Consider the following 22,425-nt stretch of genomic DNA (forward strand, 5'->3'; position numbering starts at 1 on the left):
GGTTCCGCCGGACCTTTTCTGCCGGAAAGTCCGGTCGTGTGTACGCGGCATTAGATAGAGAAAGGAGCTCAGTCTTCAGGCAGTGCAGAATAATTTTGGCGAGGAGCATTAGATAACAGGAAGAGCAGTGTCCTCCCACAGAGCAGAGGTTATCTGGAAAGGAAAGTTAGGCATTAGATAGTTATATTTGGCTTCTGCATGTAGAAGGACTTAACACTGTGACCACAACTAACTGTCAACTCCAGACCTATAACCTTCATTATATCTTTTTTAGGGACTGAAGCCGATGGATTTCAATGGCCTGGCAGACCCCTATGTGAAGATTCACCTTCTTCCTGGAGCATGCAAGGTAAAGACGATGTCATAAATGTCTAATGTGATGTCCTCTCCCCTGTCTGTCACTGAAAGGAGTACAACTTCCCAGCCAACTACCCACATGTCATCTGTGACTCCTCACCCTTCCATCCTCTCTGCCCACCATGGATATCCTCCACCATTAGAAAGCATGGCCAATGTAGCAGTTGGCCTTCCTATATTACCTGCAGATGTTCCCTCCCAAAAACCGAACCCCAAGACCAACCCAGTAGGTCCAATCACCATTTAGGACACACACATGCACAGTCATGGATTCTCCCCAAATTTTCTTCCAATCACATACACATGTAAAGAGAAATTGTTATCTGTTGATAAAATCAACCCCAGCACAGCCACATCATAATCAAACACTGCTCAACCTAGTTACATTGTTTGCAGATATTAGACCATGTAAAGCTACACTATATTTTTCCCATATACACTGTAAGGCAAAAGTTTGTGAACATCTGACCATCACATCTTTATGAATTTGTTGGAAATCTCATTCCAAAACCATAAGAATTATTGTGGAGTTGTGCTCTACTTTGTGGCTTTACAACCTTCACTCTTCTGGGAAGGCTCAAGATTTTGGAGTGTCTAGAGAATTTTGTGCACATTCAGCCAAAAGAACATTTGTGAGAACAGGTACTGATGATGGATGAGAAGACCTGCCTCGTAACTGGGGTTTCAATACATGTTAGATAAGAAGACCTGGATCATAATTGGTGTTCCAGTTTATCCCAAAAGTGTTCAGTGGGGTTGAGGTCAGGGCTCTTGAGGGCACTTGAGGTCATCCACACCACCTCCACACCAAATTCGTCAAACGGTGTCTTTATGGAGCTGGCTTTGTACGCAGGGCCACTGTCATGCTGGAACAGAAAAGGGCCTTCTCCAACATGTTACCACAAAGTTGGAAAAGCACAATTATCTCCAATGTCTTTGGGAATTTGTGCCCATTTTTGAGGTCAGGTAATGATGTTGGATGAGCAGACCTGGGCCGTAATTGGAGTTCAAATTCATCCCAAAGGTATTCAGTAGGGTTGAGGTCAGGGAATTTGAGGTCATCCACACCTCCTCCACACCAAATTCATCAAACCATGTCTTTATGGAGCTGACCTTTGTACACAGGGGCACAGCCATGCTGGAACAGAAAAGGGCCTTCACCAAACCATAAGGGTGAAAGAGCACAATTGTCTGTATTGTCTTTGTATCCTGTAGCATTAACAGTACCCTTCACACCAGAACTCAATCATTTGGAGGGGGGGGTCCACATATTTTTTTCGTACAAAGCTAATCTTTTGAGCATGTACTGTACAATATCTTTTCCTCTCGGTAAACTCACCCCTCTTGAATACTAATTAGCAAATCTTCATACAAGCCTTCAGATCCAATTTCAAGATATCAGGTGCAGTTCTGTAACAATGCCACTTCTCTCTGTGCCCAAAGTCTCATTATACCAAAACTTTTCGTGCCGCGTTTGTGATCCGCACCTCGGGCCCAGTGTGACATAACTCCTGGCTGTGTGTCAGGCAGGATACATTAACAGAACGCCTGTGGTGCAGCCGAGAAAAATCAATCACAGGGCCAGCTTCAAAGGCCGCCATTAATAAATTACATTTTCAGAAATTGCCTTGGTTTTTAGAGTGTAAATATGTAACAGTTCCAGGCATAGTAATAAGATTAAAAAAAAGGTCAGATATAGGCACACCGCCGTGCTTGGATTCAGCTGCACCAAAAGCGGTGGGAGAGCAAGCGGATGGTGATTATGAGCAGCTGGGGCAGCGGCCAAATAAATGGACCTGTTTTGTGCTGCATGGGATAAACCAATTACAGTTTGAAGTCCAAAGTTTCACACGTTTGTATCGCTTTATTGTCTTATATTGCTCATTGTATGATTTCTGTCTGAATCTTTTTTTTTCTTGGAAATGTTTTAAAATACATTTATCTCTGTGAATATGATGCTTCCTGCCCTCTACTTGCAGTGCCCTGTGTTGACAGAGGTGAGTAATAGCCAAACCCCTAAGCACAAAAGCCTCCTCACACAGACTTGTATTTAAGAGAAGGGGAGGGGCTATGTCTAACCAGGTGTGGTACTCAGTGGTGTATTTAGGTTTTGTGCTGCCCTAGGCCTGAATAAACTCGTGCACCCCTAATTTAATTATGGCCCACCCTTTCCTGTCAAGGCCACACCATTTCCTCTTTAAGACCCACCCTGTAATCTGTAAACCACACCCCTTCCTCTTTAGGCTTCACCTTTTCCTCTCAGAGCTCCACCTCTTCCTCTCTGTACATTAAAAATGGGTACCAAGTGCCTACTTGTATATTTTGTTGTTCTGTTTACCATTTCAAATGTTGTATCTATTATTTTCAGTGCAGCCTCATCAGTGCCCATTAGTGCAGCCCTATCAGTGCAGCCTTATCAGTGCCCATCAGTGCAGCCTCATCAGTGCCCATCAGTGCAGTCTTATCAGTGCTCATCAGTGTAGCCTTATCAGTGCCTTTCAGTACAGTCCCATGAGTGCATCGTATCAGGGGTGCTGCCTTATCAGTGCCCATCAGTGCAGCCTTAGCAGTGCCCATCAGTACAGTCCCATCAGTGCAGCCTTATCAGTACCCATCAGTGCAGGCTTATCAGTGCCCATTGGTACAGTCCCATCAGTGCAGCCCCATCAGTGCAACCTTATCAAGTCCCATCAGTGCAGGCTTATCAGTGCCCATCAGTACAATCCCATCAGTGCTGCCTTATCATTGCCCATCAGTGCTGCCTTATCATTGCCTTATCAGTGCCCATCAGTGCGGCCTTATCAGTGCCCATCAGTACAGTCCCATCAGTGCAGCCTTATCAGTACCCATCAGTGCAGGCTTATCAGTGCCCATCGGTACAGTCCCATCAGTGTCCATCAGTGCAGCCTTATCAGTGCCCATCAGTGCAGTCCCATCAGTGCAGCCCCATCAGTGCAGCCTTATCAAGTCCCATCAGTGCAGGCTTATCAGTGCCCATCAGTACAGTTCCATCAGTGCCCATCAGTGCAGCCCTATCAGTGCCCATTAGTGCAGCCTTATCAAGTCCCATCAGTACCCATCAGTGCAGGCTTATCAGTGCCCATCAGTACAGTCCCATCAGTGCAGCCTTATCAGTACCCATCAGTGCAGTCCCATCAGTGCCCATCAGTGCAGGCTTATCAGTGCCCATCAGTACAGTCCCATCAGTGCAGCTTTATCAGTGCCCATCAGTGTAGCCCAATCAGTGCAGCTTTATTAGTGCCCATCAGTACAGTCCCATCAGTGCCCATCTCACTGAGTTCTGGTTACAGAGTGCAATAGGTCTAACAATCATATTTAACATACGTACCAGCCTTTCATCCAGGTCTCCGGGACACAGTTAAACCACCCACAGTCAACCTCAGGCCCACCCAGACCCTGTTCACTTGCCAAAGTGGCTAGCTCAACCCCCCACCTCACACAGACTGTCCCCTCGCAGCCTCCAATCATCATAATGAATGCTTCAGGGCTTGTTCACACCTGGTGTGGTGCAGGAATGCGTGCAAAATTGAGCATTTTCCCGCACCGCAAAGAAACGCACTGCCTTTTGCAGACATGCACAGGTGATATTAATTAATTCTTAATGGCACCCCCATTCATCTAGCAAACATGCACACTTTCATGCCTGCCAAACCACATGGTATCGCAGTACCATGCACTTTAGAGCAGCGCAGTTTTAAAAATCGCGCCGGCACTTTTTTGTTTCCCATGCATAGGGCAGCCCGATAATATTATTGGACTGCCCTAAAATGCAACAAGTGAAAACACGCAAAGAAGCCTGCACGCTCAGATGCACCTCCTGGTGTGAATGAGCCCTTACTGTACTAAGTTACATGTTCAGTAACTCAAAAAAGGGTAACTCTAAACTCAGGACATCACCCAGGACACAGCATTATCGGGACTGAGGTCTAAGATATGGAGCTGTCCCGGAAAATCCAGGACAGTTGGCATCTATGATTTAGACCCCCAATGCAAAATCTGTAACGTGACAGTGAAGGTAAGCCTAGGAAACTAAAGGTTCTTAGTACAAAGGGTGACTGTAAATTCAGGATATTGCCCAAGCCACAGCAACATCAGGACCAAGGTCCAAGATGCGGGACTGTCCTGGCAAATCTGGGACAGTTGGCACCTTTGATTTAGTCACCCAATACAAAAGCTGTAACAGCACAGTGAAGGTAAGCCTAGGAAATGAGAGGTTGTTAGTACAAACCTGTGACTTTAAACAGGCGGTAAATCCGACTGTACTACATTTCCATGTGCCCGAATTTCATGGGTCACTGTTTTTCTTTAAATATCCTTCTGTGTGCCCTGAATATCAACCCGTGCCATGCCAGCTGCTCTTTATCCTTGGCAAAGCTGGCTGGGCTGTGTGTGTTTAACTACTCTACATTTTACACTTAATCCTTTATTCCGATACTTGCTTCCCCATAATCACCCGCCACTCGCCTAAGAGCGGTCTGTGTGCTGCATCAGGACCCTGATTAATGAGGCTACCTCTGTGTTCGCCTATTAATGCCTTTTTTGTGTGCTAATCTAATCAGGGCAGTCTCCGCTGTTCGATTCTGGACTCCCCTAGCCGTGCCTCGATCAATGCTAATCATATAATATATTGCTCTGTGCCGTTTGTCCGAGACCACAGGGGCCAGGTGTTGCGATAAAAAATGGCAGATGGTGCAACGATTGGCCTATGAGGTCATTGCTCATAAATTTAGAGGAAACAAATGAGAGAAAAACAAATACATTTAAAGGAACATTTTACCCTAAATTAAAGCAGACCTATCCTATGCTAAGTAAATGTTATGTTAAAGGTCTTACTGGATAAATAAAACGTAATAAAATGCTGAAATGTCTTTCTTGAAGAAAAGGTTGTTTCAGATTTGCTTCAGTTACCAAAACTCTAGGTAAGTGGGCACATGATCCCTGCTGGTTCCTTCTTAGAATTCTGTTGCTCATCTACCTAACCATTGCCAAGACTTTGCTTGCATTATGCCAACTGTCCTGAGCCTGTGATAGGATTCTGCTTGGACACTGCCTTCCCTAACTTGCTCCTATCCTATGATACTGCCTGAACCCTGCTTACCCTGACCTGAGCCTGTCCTACGATTTTACTGGAACACCACCTACCCTAACCTGAGCCTGTCCTATTATACCTGCTGAACACTGCCTACGCTGACCTGAGCTTGTCCTACGGATTTTGCCTGAGCACCACCTTTCCTAACCTGAGCCTGTCTTACGGGTCTACCTGAACACCACCTGTCCTGAAGTGAGCCTGTCCTACGATTTTACCTGAACACCACCTGTCCTGAAGTGAGCCTGTCCTACGACTCTACCTACCGAACACCGTCTGCTCTGACTTCAACCTGTCCTATGATTCTAACTGAAAACCACCTGTCCTACGATCCTACTTGAACACTGCCTGCCCTGGCCATAGCCAGACCTACAGTTATACCTGAGCACTACCTGCCCTGACCTGAGCCTGTCCTAAGATTCTACCTGAACATCACCTATGCTCTGACCTGAGCCTGTCCTACGATTCTACCTGAGCACCACCTGCCCTGACCTGAGCCTGTCCTACAATTATACCTGAGCACTACCTGCCCTGACCTGAGCCTGTCCTACGACTCCACCTGAACACCACCTACCCTAACCTGAGCCTGTCCTACGATTTGACCTGAACACTACCTGCCCTGACTTAAGCCTGTCCTAAGATTCTACCTGAACATCACCTGTGCTCTGACCTGTGCCTGTCCTATGATTCTACCTGAGCACCACCTGCCCTGACCTGAGCCTGTCCTACGATTATACCTGAGCACCACCTGCCCTGACCTGAGCCTGTCCTAAGATTCTACCTGAGCACCACCTGCCCTTACCTGAGCCTGTCCTACGATTCTACCTGAACATCACCTGCCCTGACCTGAGCTTGTCCTACGACTCCACCTGAACATCACCTGCCCTGACCTGAGCTTGTCCTACGACTCCACCTGAACACCACCTACCCTGACCTGAGCCTGTCCTACGATTTGACCTGAACACTACCTGCCCTGACCTAAGCCTGTCCTACAATTCTACCTGAACATCACCTGCCCTGACCTGAGCCTGTCCTATGATTTTAACTAAAAACTGTCTGCCCTGAGCCATTTCTACGATTCTACCTGAACACCACCTACCCTGACCTGAGCCTGTCCTACGATTCTACCTGAACACCACCTGCCCTGACCTGAGCCTGTCCTACGATTCTACCTGAACACCACCTACCCTGACCTGAGCCTGTCCTACGAATCTACCTGAACACCACCTGCCCTGACCTGAGCCTGTCTTGGGATCCTACCTGAACACCACCTGCCCTGACCTGAGCCTGTGCTATGATTCTAACTAAAAACCATCTGCCCTGTCCTGAGCCATTCCTATGATTTTACCTGAACACCACCTACACTGACCTGACCTGAGCCTGTCTTGCGACTCTACCTGAACATCACCTACCCTGACCTGAGCCTGTTCTACGATCCTACCTGAACACTGCCTGCCCTGGCCATAGCCAGACCTATAATGCTGCCTGAACACTGCCGGCCCTGACCTGAGCTTGTCCTATGATTCTACCTAAACATCACCTGAGCCTGTCCTACGATTCTACCTGAGCACCACCTGCCCTGACCCGAGCCTGTCCTACGATTCTACCTGAGCACCACCTGCCCTGACCTGAGCCTGTCCTACGAATCTACCTGAACACCACCTGCCCTGCACTGAGCCTGTCCTACAATTCTGTCTAAACACAACCTGCCCTGACCACACCTGTCTTTTGGTTCCGCCTGAACACCGCCTACCCTGACCTGAGCCTACCTTACAATTCTTCCTGAACTACACCTGCCATGACCGTAGCCTGTCCTACAATTCTGCCTGAACACCACTGACCAGAGCTTATCCTGCTTGAATACCATCTGCCCCGACCAAAGCCTATCCTATGATTTTACCTAAACGTCTCCTTCCCTAGCCTAAACCCAAAGATTGCTTGCTGATATATTATTATTAACAGTGATGGCCAATTCAGGAGACCAGTGCCATGTGTAAACTATAAATATAGCATGTATAATGATTATAAATCCCAATTGTAGGCTGTTTCCTGGTCTAGTGTTTGGTGGATGCTGGAAAGTTAAAATAAGAGATGATCTCTTCTATCATTCTGTCCCCGACATCCCTGGTGCATTGTATATTTGTTTTACACTATGATGACATGGATATGTAAAAGAAAGGGCTGGAACACAGAAAGGTTGTTGGGAACATCCAAAACCCCCAGGTGAATTGTTGTAGGGAAATCTTACTGGACCATCTGAGACATATAAGTAGCCAAGAGCTGACCTAGCATGCGGGTTCCACCTATAGCTAAAATACCACCTTTGGGTGGAGTGGTCATTTAACTTCTTAGGTACAAGAGTACGTCATATCCATGGTGGGTTCCTTTAAAATAAAGATATTTCCCCTCCATTTTTCACCATGAAAAGCTCGTCCTTTTGTTGTTCACACCTCTATGGATTCACGCGATGATCATTTTCTCCCCTTCTAGGCAAACAAGCTGAAGACGCGCACCGTACGAAACAATCTGAACCCCACCTGGAACGAAAGCCTGACTTACTGCGGGATCACCTCAGAAGACATGGGAAAAAAGATTCTACGGTGAGCAGCCAATCAGAATTGGGAATCAAAATAGTTAAATTTGTGGCTCATTAATAGTCTAATACTTTGGCTTTGTTACTTCTTCTAATGCTGCATACACACGGTCGGAATTCCCGTCAAAAGAAATGTGATGGGAGCTTTTGGTCGGATATTCCGACCGTGTGTATGCTCCATCCAACAGTTTCTGTCTGAATTTCCGCCAGCAAAAGATTGAGAGCTGGTTCTCTATTTTTCCGACGGAAAAAGCTCTTGACGGAAATTCCGTTCGTCTGTATGCAATTCCGACGCGCAAAAAACCACGCATGCTCGGAAACAATTCAACGCATGCTCGGAAGCATTGAACTTCATTTTCTCGGCTCGTCGTCATGTTGTACGTCACTGCGTTCTTGATGGTCGAAAGTTCCGCAAACTTTTGTGTGACCGTGTGTATGCCAAGCTTGAGCGGAATTCAGTCGGAAAAACCAAGATTTTTCTGATGGAAATTCTGCTTGTGTGTACGGGGCATTAGTTGCTTCCTTCTGTGCGGTTCAGATGCGTCTTTCTGTCTCCCAGTGGGAATTATTATTTCCTTTATTTATTCCTGCTCTGGGATACGACACAAAGCAAGTCTATCTTTGGATACTATACAATCCTATAAGCAAGTCTTATCCCTGGCAAGCAGAAATAAATAACTGAACTGAATAAAATCAAAATAGAAAACTACAGCATGGAAGCTGCACACAAGATGAGAGGGTAAACCTAAGAAAGTGGAGCCTCCCTTAAAGCCCTGTCCTGTGCTCTGTTTTTTCAGGATCTCTGTGTGTGACGAAGACAAACTAAGTCATAATGAGTTTATCGGAGAGACGAGAGTCCCCCTGCGCAGACTAAAACCCGGGCAGAGGAAGCACTTCAACATCTGTCTGGAGCGTCAGATTCCTGTAAGTGAATAAGTGCGGGCAGGGCCAGGACAAGGGGTGGCTGCCCTGGGCACTGTGGTATCATGTGAGGTGGGGAGGCACCACAAGGAGATTGGGGGGGGGGAGTGGCTATGTGTTGAAAGTGGGAATTTGGGGGGTGGCATGGGGTAAGTATTGCTTTAAAAAGGGAAATTGGGGAGGGGGTGCTTATAGTGTGGATTTAGGGTTATTTGTGTTGTGAGGGGGGGAAGAAGATTTGTGCTAGGAGGGGGGATTTGGGAGGAATTTGTGCTGGGAGGGGGAAAATTTTGAAGTGGGGGTGAGAATATGTGTATTATTAGGATGGGAATTTTTAGGGGTAGAGGGTTTGTGCTAGCCGAGGTGATTTTTTTTGGGGGGGGGGGGCATAGATTTCTGCTGAGAGGAAAGATTTCAGGAGAGGGGTGAATTTTTACTTGGAGGTAGGGGAATTTATACTTGGGGGGGGGGGGGGGGAGCATACAGATTAGTGCTCAGTATTTTTGTTGGGGGATTTTTGCTGACACATACTGGGGGGGGGGGGTGCACAGTTTGGCATGTTTGCCTTGGACTCTAGATTACCTTTTCCTGGCACAAGGTACGGGGACAGGTATAGGCAAGAACTGGAGATACAGATCATAGCTATGAGTAAGCACTTGATATAGTGCGAAACGCGTAAGCTGCCTGTCTGTACACTCTGCCTTTGATGTACTGTATGACATGTTCCTGATTTTAAAATAAAGAAGTTTGGATTATAATTTCCTGGAGTGCGGCTGTCCGGATTTTCCCATTTGCACACAACCCCTCACAGTTACTCTTGTTGGGTGCAGGAACAGGCCCTGCTGTTAACTATTATTTCAGAGGCTGCTTGCCCTCATTTAGTGGCCTGTGAGCACTTGACTCTCCTTGGAGACCTTCCAGACATGATGGGTATTTTTTTTTTTAACACCGCACTACACTGTATTATATACTGTGTACACCGCCTGCACTGTATTATCTTATGTACACCGCCGAATGCACTGTATATTTAGGCTACGCTGAATGCAGAGTATATATATATATATATATATATATATATATATATATATATATATATATATATATATATATATATATACTAGTAGACTGTGTATGTATGTGTGTGTGTGTGTGTATATATATATATATATATATATATATCAAATACACTGCCTGTACTGACTGAATATAGAGTTTACACTGTAACACATGAAAAAGGGGAAAAGGCGGGCCTTTAAATGAAGCGCGCAGTCATCAGTGAGGGGTCAGAAAATTGTATATTTATTGTTTAATAGGATAAAAGTTTCCGTACAAGTTGGCACATAGGTCACAGTAATTCATCTATATTACATGTATTTATATTACATTGGTATTACACATTGCATATACGCTCTACGCATTTCTTGGAGTATTTATATCCACTCTTCAGGAGCAACAATGTGTGTATCTGAAATAGAACATATTAAGTTTCAAGGTCAATGCTTTTGAAAAGAAATTTGAAAAATATAACCGGGGATAAACCCTGGTTAAAAAAAATACTCACAGCTACCATGCAATGGAGGTGCAACAATGAGAGCTGGAAGCTCCCCAAGGGGCATCTTTTCCGGGAGCTGTGGCAGCATTCGGCGCGGACAGGGCCCCCACATGACAACACCGGGGGGCGGACAAAACTCCAAAGGGTGGTGGTGTATATACAGTATATATCAAATACACTGCCTGTACTGACTGAATATAGAGTTTACACTGTATATATAGACTAGGCTGAATGCAGAGTATATATATATATATATATATATATATATATCAAATACACTGCCACTAACTAACCTGCCTGCCTAATCTAACTCAATCTCTCTATCTCCCTCCACTATAACACACTATACGGGGGCTGTGTAAACAGCCTTATATAGTGTGAGGCGTGTGCCCCTGAGGCGCTCGAATTTGCCGCAATCGCCCCATAAAATTTGCTGTTGGGCGAACACCCAATGTTCGAGTCGAACTTGAAGCTCATCCCTACTTGTTGGTAGTATTACTTATTCTATTGTATTGGTTTTAAGAACATATGAGTAAAGCTTGTTGGTGGTCTTCTCCTATGGTATTGGATTTATTGTATTGGTTATACGGACATATGGGTGAAACTTGTTGGTAGTCTTACTTCTATTGTATAGGTTATATCGATATATGGGTGAAACTTTTTAGTAGTCTTACTTCTATTGTATTGGTTATATGGACATATGGGTGAAACTTGTTGGTAGTCTTACTTCTATTGTATAAGTTATACGGACATATGGGTGAAACTTGTTGGTAAACTTACTTTTATTGTATTGGTTATACGGACATATAGGTGAAACTTGTTAGTAGTCTTAATTCTATTGTATAGGTTATATCGATATATGGGTGAAACTTTTTGGTAGTCTTACTTCTATTGTATTGGTTATATGGACATATGGGTGAAACTTGTTGCTAGTCTTACTTCTATTGTATATGTTATATGAACATATGGGTGAAACTTGTTGCTAGTCTTACTGCTTCTATTATATTGGGTTTAGGGGCATATGAGTGAAACCCGTTGGTGATTTTACTTCTTGTATTCTATTGGTTTACCAGACGTATGAGTGAAAGTGTTATGCTCCGTACACACGGTCGGATTTTCCGATGGAAAATGTCCGATCGGAGCGTGTTGTCGGAAATTCCGACCGTGTGTGGGCTCCATCGGACATTTTCCATCGGATTTTCCGACACACAAAGTTGGAGAGCAGGAGATAAAATTTTCCGACAACAAAATCCGTTGTCGGAAATTCTGATCGTGTGTACAGAAATCCGACGGACAAAGTGCCAGGCATGCTCAAAATAAATAAAGAGATGAAAGCTATTGGCCACTGCCCCGTTTATAGTCCCGACGTACGTGTTTTACGTCACCGCGTTCAGAACGATCGGATTTTCCGACAACTTTGTGTGACCGTGTGTATGCAAGACAAGTTTGAGCCAACATCCGTCGGAAAAAATCCTAGGGTTTTGTTGTCGGAATGTCCGAACAAAGTCCGACCATGTGTACAGGGCATTAGTCCTACTTCCTCTATTGTATTGGTTATACGGACATATGGGTGAAACTGGTTGGTAGTCTTACTGCTTCTATTGTACTGTATTAATTTTACGTACTTATAAATAAAGTCCTTTTCCGTAAAAAAAAAAAAAAAAAAAAAAAAGACGTTGTTTTACTGGAATGCGGTCAATCACTGTTTTTTCTGTGCCTTTTGAGATCCAGACACTCATATAAGGTAAGCTGGGATCAGTATTAATAGGTGACATAGATTCGGCTCTCTTCAGCAGTTAGTGACGTGGTGGGGGGGGAGATGGGATCGGCCGTAGGGGCCAGCCATTACTACAGAACGCTTGTAACAAGACAACGCCTAAAAGAAAAGTTCCCATCAGGACGGATTAGAGAGCTCCTGAAGGCAGAGTTGGGATCGGCATTAATAGCAGGGACAGCTTCTACAGGGAAGAGTTCATTTCAGCACTGGAAGCGGGACAGCTCCTAAATAGGAATGGGCTGGGAATGAATGTATAGCGAGCGGAGCTCCTTGGGAAGGGGACGTTCAGCACCACCGGGAGGGACAGCTCCTAAATAGGAATGGGCTGGGAATGAATGTATAGCGAGCGGAGCTCCTTGGGAAGGGGACGTTCAGCACCACCGGGAGGGACAGCTCCTACCAGAGGAAGGACGAGCCGCTAATGGAAGTCAGCACACGCAGATAGAGCCTTACATAAGAACTGTCTTCCTGAATTCTTGTTTTGTGTTTTCTTCTTCTCCTAGCTGGCCTCTCCTTCCTCAATGTCAGCCGCTCTGCGAGGAATTTCGTGTTACCTCAAGGAGGTGAGACCATCTACAATCTTCTTCAGAATTCACTGCTTCACTATAAAGACAGAAAATAAAGATGCTTATATATATAAGTTGGCCCAGTTGTCTCATGCCGGCCGCTGCGAAAAGGCCACGGCCCAGTAGTGGGCCATGGCCCAGTGGTTGATGACCCCTTTATTAAAACACAAACACCCCCTTTCTACTGCAGCAGTACAATAAGAATGTGTACTGCGCGCTCACCCATAGCAGACAATTCGATTTCCGTAGGTTAAAACCTCACTCAGGTTCTGTCGCTGTCGGACACCCCACTGGAAAGACTTTCCTTGCTGCAAGATCAATGTGGACCTCGTTTTTTTTAAACACCTAAACAGTTGTATGACCCCTCTCACCTCTGTGACTCTTACTCCCCCTCCCATCCCACAGCTCACTTCTTTTCCTTATATTAACAACCATCCCAGTCTGAAAACCATTGCTTGGTATGTGTGTGCGTTGTTGTTCTTAGTTGTTGTTTCTGCGCTACCAGGAAAGTTTAAAGTTGTCACCAGAGCAGGAAGTGAGAAGAAATCCCCCCAATGGGGACACAGACAGCAACAAAACACCTGCCAGTTGCGTCTAACCTTCCCACACTGCATCCAAATCTAAATAAATATCTTGGGTGGCGTTACACTCCCCCCCCCCCCCGTTGGTTCTAATTCCTTATGCAACGGCTGTGCCATTATTCTCCTGGGTGATGTCCTGAGGGACATGGTTATCTGTTTCGATCATTTGCTGCACATGTAAACAGCTCAAATATAAAGCAGAGCTCCAGCCAAAAATAACAAAAAAACGAATAGCCCATTAAAATATAAAGCAACAAAAATAGCTTTTTCTGCAAAATTCAGCTTCAATCCAGAGATTTCCCCTGCAATACTTTTTTTACTGCCTCTAGATGTCCTCAGTCTGAAAGGCCAGCATCATTCAATCCACATTCTCTGAGCCTAGGCCAGTGATGATGAACCTTGGCACCCGAGATGTTTTGGAACTACATTTCCCATGATGCTCAACTACACTGTAGAGTGCAAGAGCATTATGGGAAATGTACTGTAGCTCCAAAACATTTATGGTGCCAAGGTTCGCCATCACTGGTCTAGGTTATCCTGGACATGCCCCCCCCCCCTTCATCCCTAGTCTGTGATTGGATAGTGAAAAGAGAAGCAGCACAATGATGAGCTCATCTCTCTGTTGCTCTGCTCTCTTCTCCTATCAGCATGCCCCTGGCCCTGGTCAGCACATGAACTGATTGGCTCCTGGTGCTGCTTCTACCTTTCTCAGCCTCAGCTCAGCTGTACAGGGAACTGAAAGAGGCTGACACCAGGTCATTTTGATAAATTCACCGCTAGAATTTAAAATAATCCTATTCAATGATCTGTTAATTGCATTAATTTGTGCCTTTTATACCTGCCTGGAGTTCAGCTTTATGGTATATGTAAACCCAAATGTATGAGCTTAAACGTGTTAATGCCATTAAATTGCAATCATTTTAAATCTGCAGCTCTCAAAGAAATAATACCAGGAAATCCCGTCAAGAAGATCCTTTTTAAGGAACTTCCTGTTTTAAGGTGACAACGCTCTATCCCTGTCTCCCAGTTGTGCCTCTGCGTTGTCACAGGGGTTCCGACGGATGTCTACAAGTAGCCATTTCACCACGCATTACCCAGGCATCAGTGGCGGCCTGTCCATAAGGGGCACAGGGGCGCCGCCCCCCCCCCCCCAATCCATGTGCCAGGCCCCTAATCTACATACAGGGCGCCGGACGCATGGATTCCAATTGGGTTTTTTTTTTTTTTAAGCACATGATTAGAGCCAGTGGCTCTAATAGGCTTCAAAAAAGGGTGGGCTCGGGGCGCAGAGCAATGCGCCCTGAGCTCACCCAGTTGTGTCACAATAGCAAATTGTCAGAAAAAAATGTTTTACTATCCAAAGTTAAAACAACAAGGGCAGAAGATTTAATAGATGGAAAGATGAAAAAATGACTGAAGGTCCGCTTTAACTTTGGATAGTAAAACATTTTTTTTTTTCTGCCAGTAAATCCCTTATACAGCCCACTTCCTGTTTCTTGTCTGGTCATTAGTCTAGTCCTATGACATCATGCACAGCTCTCTCTCTCACTTGTGAGAGTTTGCCAGGAAGGGAGGGGGGATGAGTCATAAGAGGACCAATGAGAGCTGCGGAGCTAGAAGTGTGCCTCTGTATGTCTGTGTAAATGCAGAAAGTGAACAGGCAGCAGCTACAGCTGCCCACAGTTAAAATGGCTGCAGCCAGATTCAGTGGAGGGAGATTTCTGCAGCATATTTGGCAAGTACAGAATCACAGTATATATAAAATAATACGCAAAGTGGTTGGAGGGAAGCTTCAGAATGGCAAAGATTTTTTTTATTACAAATTATGTGAGCAGACTGCAGTTCCTCTTTAATAAAGCATTCTTAATCGGAATCGGAATTGTTATATTCCTTTCAATGGGCATCCCAACACGCGACGCATGCAGCAGCGTGAAGCAAGCCTCAGACTCGGAGGGGACTGCGCTAGCACTGTAACATCTTCCCACAATGTTACAATTTCCGATGCGGCTTCCTCCTCCCCCCTCCCCCCACCCCCCCCTTTATTTCATCTCTATTATTCATTCTTTTCTCCTCGCTGTCTTTGTGTTTCCTCCGTTCTCATTATCCTCAGATGTATTCATCCCTCGTTCCCCCGATCCCCGCTTACCTCCTCGATCCCCCGCATTCCCCCGCTCTGTGACTGTAAGGTGACATTTCTCTCTATTCTCCCACATCCTATCCCCATCCTCCCCACCTGCGGGGGATGGGGACACGGCGCGCTGAGCACCCAGCACAGATCCATAATGCGACGCTTCCAGCGACGGCCTTGACAGCGCACGCCGCGCGCTCTGTACATCCTGTGGCAGCATCCGCTGCTGTCTGCTCCGCATATATATCGCCACACAATGAGTGTACTTGTGTGCGTGTGTGTGTGTGTGCGTCCTCGACCTCGATCTGCCAGCATTCGCGAAAGGCGGATCTGATTGCGGCAAATAAAATAAGCAGTTAGCATGAAAAGAAGCGCCGGTCCAGGCGAGGATGACGAATCCTTTTCATGGAGGGAGGACGGAATTTTCTGTAGGCGCTTCCTGATACAGGGTGACAACTGTCCATAATTGTTCTCCTGCGTTGACGCAGATTGGCGCAGATTGGCGTGCTTCACTATTGTCATTATCAGGAAGCCGGTCCAGAACAATGGTGAGCAGCCAACGCTGGGGCAAGTGCGTGTAGACAGGAAGTGGCTGAAAGAGGCCCGGAGGAGATCAGTAGCACCGAGATAGGAAAATGGTTGAAAAATTTTAAGTTCACATCTATGCGTGTCGTGAAGGCGTGCAAAATCACGTGCTTTCCTCTCACATTGCCTGTTAGCAGACATGCAATCGAGCCATTCTTCATTAAAGTGGTTCTAAAGGCTCAAGGTGTTTTACCTTCATAAAAAAAAAAAAAAAAAACCTCCCCCCCCCCCAAATACTCAGCTGAGCCCCATGCCAAATCAGTGATGTGCGCGAGAGCCTCGGCTCTCCCTCCTCATTGGCTGAGAAGCTGTCAATCACAGCCAGTGAGCCAATCAGGAGAGAGAGGGAACACGCCAGGGGCGGCCCGTCCATTAAAGGCGCACGGGCGCCGCCTCCCCTATTCATGCGCCCGGCCCCTCTCAGGACGCGGGAGGGAGACGGGGGCTGTTTTTTTTTGAAGCACCGATGAGAGCCTCTGCCTCTAATAGGCTTCAATATAGGGTGGGCTCGGGTCGCTGAGAGTGCGCTCCAATCCCACCCAGGTGTGTTACAAAAGCGCTGTTGTAACACTGATCCTCCTCCCGGCCAATCAGGAAGCGGGTTTTGACACCGGTCACACCATTGGCTGAAAGGACAGGTGATCCTATTGGATGCCTAAGAGGAGGAGGGGAGAAACTGGAAGCCGCTTTGGAGGAGAAGACAGAGCCGTTGCACCACACTACCTGCCACCCGCCACGATGGGGTAAGTGCTGGACCAACCAGCAAACAGCGGTGGGGTGAGTGCTTGTTTGCCCCCTCCCCCAAAAAAAAACACCATCCGCCACTGGAACATGCAATGGATAAGCAGAACCGCGGCCCGCAGCTTGGGTGCCCCCATAGCAAGCTGCTTGGTCTGGGGGCAGGAGGGAGGGGCCAAGAACGCTGGCAGGGGACCCGAGAAGAGGAGGATCCGGGCTTCTCTGTGCAAAACCATTACACAGTGCAGGTAAGTATAACGTTTTTTATTTACCCTCTTAGCGCCGGCGCCTCCCGGTCCTTTAAGAGGTTTATGATGCCGGGAGGCAGGGCGTGGCTTAAGATCATGTGACCGCTGTGATTGGCTCTCTTGGCGGTCATGTGGTCCCACCAACGATGGGGCACTATTCCTACCACTGACACCAACGATGGTGAACTTTTCCGCCCACTGACACCAACAATGGTGAACTTTTCCTCCCACTGATATCAACAATGGGGCACTTTTCCTCCCACTGACACCAACAATGGGGCACTTTTCCTCCCAATGATATCAACAATGGGGCACTTTTCCTCCCAATGATATCAACAATGGGGCACTATTCCTCCCAATGTTATCAACAATGGGGCACTATTGCTCCCAATGATATCAACAATGGGGCACTATTCCTCCCAATGATATTAAGAATGAGGTACAATTCCTCCCCCAACACCAAATGTGATGTTTACTCCCGTTGATGGCAGGAAAATTTCCACTCCCACCGGCGACAGTCCGGCACCCCTAAAGTCTGTAGGACAATAAACTAGAAAGTTAGGAGTCCCCTGCTCTAGGGGATTGGAGAGCGGAGATATACCTACTTAATCCTCCGATCTTCCCAGCACAAGACCCCCCCCCCCCCCCCCCCCGTGGTCTAGTGGTTTTCTGCAGTGGACTGTTCCTGATGTCATCACACCCATAGACCTGTTCTGGACGGGAGGACGTCAGGAACAGTCCATCGCTGGATCAAGGGGGGAGTGCTGATTGCAGGTAGAGTGGAGGATCGGGTGATTATACAGAGTCCTCCTCTCCCCTACACAAAAAGGAGCATTTGACCCGTGCAGTACGGGCACAGCCCCATTGCATGGGAAAACTTCTTTTTTTTTTTTTTGCCCGGGGTTGGGCTTTGAAGTACACGCATTTTGCTACAGCACTGAGTATCATAAACTATTGGCATGCGTGTTGCTTTTAAAAATATTGTTTCATTTCTTTCTCAATCTTCCTTCCCCCATCTCAAAGCTGCTGATCTCCACCATCTTCTTTCAGCCACTTCCTGTCTCCATGCACTCGCTCCAGTGTGGACTGTTCATCAATGCTCTGGACCAGTTTCCTAATAATGGTGGATCCTGCCTGTGCAATGATCATCAGCACAGCCGTGTATATTCCTCCACTGGAAGTGCATGAGGCGAGGTGACAACACTGGAGGACAGTTGGGAGACAGGGACAGGGCGTTGTCACCTTATAACAGGAAGTGCCTGCACAAGGGCCTTCATGGCAGGATCACCAGAGATTATTTTATCTGATCCATTTTTAAAATGACATTAACATGTTAAAGCTTATATGAGGTTTTCGTGATTTGGATTATATCTAATTTAAAGATGAAGTTTAATCTGATTATATTTTGCCTTCACTGGTTTATTCCCCCCCCCCCCCCCCCCAATCAACATTCAATCGTTACATTTATAAATAAAACCTTCCTGTTTTCATCACATCCCTTATTTTAGAGCCAGAGGTCTCATCACTGGGTCTCTGAGCTTCTCTAAGCAATTCAGGCAGATCACAGCTGGTGGGAGGGGCTGGCAGGGTGCTGGGCAAATCCTCAGCCTCTGATGTAAGCAGGGGGCTGGCTCTTGGGAGGAGCTATGCAAATATCAAAATGCCTTGATGGGCGGATGGTAGTCTGGAGGAGTGAGCCTTCCCAGGCGGTAACGCCCACATGTGACGCTGAGTCTCCATGAATTAAATTAACTAAAATCCAACGAATGAAAGGGGTGGGACAGGACAGGACAGTCAGGCTGGGGAGGAAACCGGGGGTCTCAAACTGGTGGCCCTCCAGCTGTTGCAAAACTACAAGTCCCATCATGCCTGTGCCTGTGGGAGTCATGCTTGTAACTGTCAGCCTTGCAATGCCTGATGGGACTTGTAGTTTCGCAACAGCTGGAGGGCCACCAGTTTGAGACCCCTGGAGGATGCTGGATATCCTCCAAATGAGGCGGGCTCTATCGGACCTGCTGCGGCTTTCTAAGGTACATTGTGAGAAGCTCACAGTTTATATATACGGCTCCCAGTCATACGCAGTCCACTGACTTGTGCTTTGTGTCCACAGCTGGAGCGCTGCCAGGAGTGGGAGCTGGAGGAGAGGGGGAGGATCCTCCTGTCACTGACGTACAGCACCGAGCGAGGCGGGCTGGTGGTGGGGATCGTACGCTGCGCTCACCTCGCCGCCATGGATGTCAACGGCTTCTCAGACCCTTACGTCAAAACGTGAGTACTCCCAGTACCGTTCATATAGGGTGACCTTCAGGGGCGGACTGACAACTCATGGGGCCCCCCGGGCAATAGGAGATTATGGGGCCCCTGAGCAATAGGAGAAGATTATGGGGCCCCCAGGCAATAGATTATGGGGCCACACAGTATACACACACAGACACACAATATACACACACAGTATACACACACAGAATACACATACACACACATTTTTACATACTGTCCCTAGTTTTATTGAGGCTGGCAACCCTGATGGGGCCCCTTAGTGGCATGGGGCCCTCCGGCAGTGCCCGAGTGCCCGAATGGTCAGTCCGCCCCTGGTGACCTTTCCCCTCCCCCTGGGGGGATAGCCATGGGATTGCACAGGAAGCAAAAGCAAGGAGTTATGGGACGGCAAAGCCGGCCTTCGAGTTGATTTGACGGGTGTGGTTATTTGACGGTGCAGCTCTGGCTACAGGTGACCAATAACAGGGGGTTTATGGGAAAGGATGTGCATTTTGCCGTCATGATGGCCATTTTCCTCCTGCATGTGGTTGGACTTTCCATTGGCCATAGTAGGCTTATGTCTATGGTCACCCAGATTTCAGGGGCACCGGGGGCTCAGGAGGTCCTGTTGTGGGAGCACATACAGCAGCGGTTCCTGTAGGCCAGTGATAGCGAACCTTGGGCACCCCAGATGTTTTGGAACTATATTTCCCATGATACTCGTGGACTCTGCAGTGTAGTTGAGCATCATGGGACATCAACGACTTTGCATGCGTCCCTGGCAAACAAAGGTGTGAAAATAGCCTATAGCAGTGATGGCGAACCTTTGGCACCCCAGATGTTTTGGAACTAGATTTCCCATGATGCTCAACTACACTGCAGAGTGCATGAGTATCATGGGAAATGTAGTTCCTAAACATCTGGGGTGCCAAGGTTCACCATCATTGCTATAGGCTATTTTCACACCTTTGCTTGCCAGGAATACATGCAAAGTCATGTGCTTTCCCGATACGCACAGGAACACTCTGCCCTTTTTAGGACCTCATTCACACCTGATCGTCTCATTCATCACTTAGGCTCCATTCACACTAGCGCGTTTTTTGATGCATTTTGCATTTTGCAGAAATGCACGGGAATTTTTTAACATGGGTTCCTATGGAACATGTTCACATCAATGCCTTTTTGTTTCTCTGCATTTTTGGAAAGGGTCAGGGACTTTTTTTCATGCAAAATGCAGCGTTTTGCATGTAATAGAATTCAATGGACAAGCATCAAAAACGCAAGTGCACCGTTTTTGCAGCGTTTTTGATGCGTTTTTGATGCGTTTTTGCCGTTTTTTTTTTTTTTTTTTAAGACTGTAAAAAAAAACTGTAAAAAAAAAAAAAAAACGCAAAATGCAAATCGCGGCAAAAACGCTGCTCAAAAACGTGGCAAGCATGAAAAAAAACCTCCAAAAACGCTCAAAAGCAACATGCATAGGTGTGAATCGAGCCTTAAGGACAGAGCCTCTTTTTGAGATTTGTTGTTTACAAGTTAAAAACTGTTTTTTTTTGCTAGAAAATTACTTAGAACCCCCAAACATTATACATTTTTTTTCTAACACCGTAGAGAAAAAAAAGGGCGGTCGTTGCAATACTTTTTGTCACACCGTATTTGCGCAGCGGTCTTACAAGCGCACTTTTTTGGAAAAAAATACACTTTTTTAATTAAAAAATAAGACAGCAGTAAAGTTAGCCCAATTTTTTCTTATATTGTGAAAGATAATGTTACATCGAGTAAATTGATACCCAACACGTCACGCTTCAAAATTGCGCCCGCTCGTGGAACGGCGACAAACTTTTACTCTTAAAAATCTCCGTAGGCGACGTTTAAAAAATTCTACAGGTTGCATGTTTTGCGTTACAGAGGAGGTCTAGGGCTAGAATTATTGCTCTCGCTCTACCGATCGCAGCGATACCTCACATGTGTGGTTTGAACACCATTTTCTAATGCGGGCGCTACTCGCGTATGCGATCGCTTCTGCACGCGAGCCCGGGGGGACGGGGCACGTTTAAAAAAAAAAAAAAATTTTTTTATTATTTATTTTACCTTTTATTTTTTATTTTTAAACTGTTCTTTAAAAAAAAAAAAAAAATTGTGTCACTTTTAGTCCTATTACAAGGAATGTAAACATCCCTTGCAATAGAAAAAAAGCATGACAGGACCTCTTCAATATGAGATCTGGGGTCAAAAAGACCTCAGATCTCATATTTACACTAAGATGCAATAAAAAAAAAAAAAAAAAAAAAGCGGCGGAGGGCACTGGAGCGTGGCAGAAGGGGGAGGAGGCCCCTCTTCCACCACAGCGAATCCGCCACAGAGACCACTTTTATCTGAAATCGGACTGCCGGCCGAAGAAGAGGGTACCGTGGTTATGGCAGCTAGCTGCTACCATAACAATGATATTCGTCTTCAAACTTAGGACGTATATCAGCGCGAGGCGGTCCGTAAGTGGTTGTGGTGTGCAAAATCAAAACGCGTATTTACAAAACATGCAGAAAAACTCGTGCTGCGCTTGTGGTGCCATTCATTGTTAATGGCACCAAATGTTTGATGCGTTTGGCAAGCAAACGCATCAAACATGCAACAAATGTGTCAAAACATGCGTTAAAAAAACGCACTTATTACACTTAGGTGCGACACATTGAAATGGAAGTGCTGCCCTATGCGCTTAGCGCAAAAACACAAAGTGACGCCATCATAGTGTGGACGGGGCTCAACTGTTAATGGCGCCCCTATGCATCTACTAACTAGACGTGCACTGTCGAAAAATTTGTGCGTTTTTAGTTTTCGTTTAATTAGTTTTTTGGGGTTTTTTCGGAAATTTCGGAATTAACTAATTTAATTAAACTAATTAATTAAATTAAAATAAAATATAAACTAATTAAATTAATAAATGAAAAAATAATATAAAATAAATATAATATAAATAATATAATATAAAAATAATATAAATAAATAATAATATAATATA

General features: G+C 46.0%; 1 protein-coding gene across 1 annotated transcript in view; it reads left to right on the forward strand.

Moving 5' to 3' along the window:
• The window catches only part of DOC2A (double C2 domain alpha), a 113,844-nt gene that overhangs the window by 43,179 nt on the left and 48,240 nt on the right, over positions 1-22,425 (forward strand). The window contains exons 4-8 of the mRNA XM_073635951.1: positions 275-349; positions 7,955-8,064; positions 8,855-8,981; positions 12,811-12,870; positions 19,264-19,421. Coding sequence (XP_073492052.1) covers positions 275-349; positions 7,955-8,064; positions 8,855-8,981; positions 12,811-12,870; positions 19,264-19,421 — 530 coding nt within the window. The remainder of the gene's footprint in view (positions 1-274; positions 350-7,954; positions 8,065-8,854; positions 8,982-12,810; positions 12,871-19,263; positions 19,422-22,425) is intronic.

Source organism: Aquarana catesbeiana, linkage group LG06, assembly GCF_042186555.1.
Source record: "Aquarana catesbeiana isolate 2022-GZ linkage group LG06, ASM4218655v1, whole genome shotgun sequence".
NCBI classification, from domain to species: Eukaryota; Metazoa; Chordata; class Amphibia; order Anura; family Ranidae; genus Aquarana; species Aquarana catesbeiana.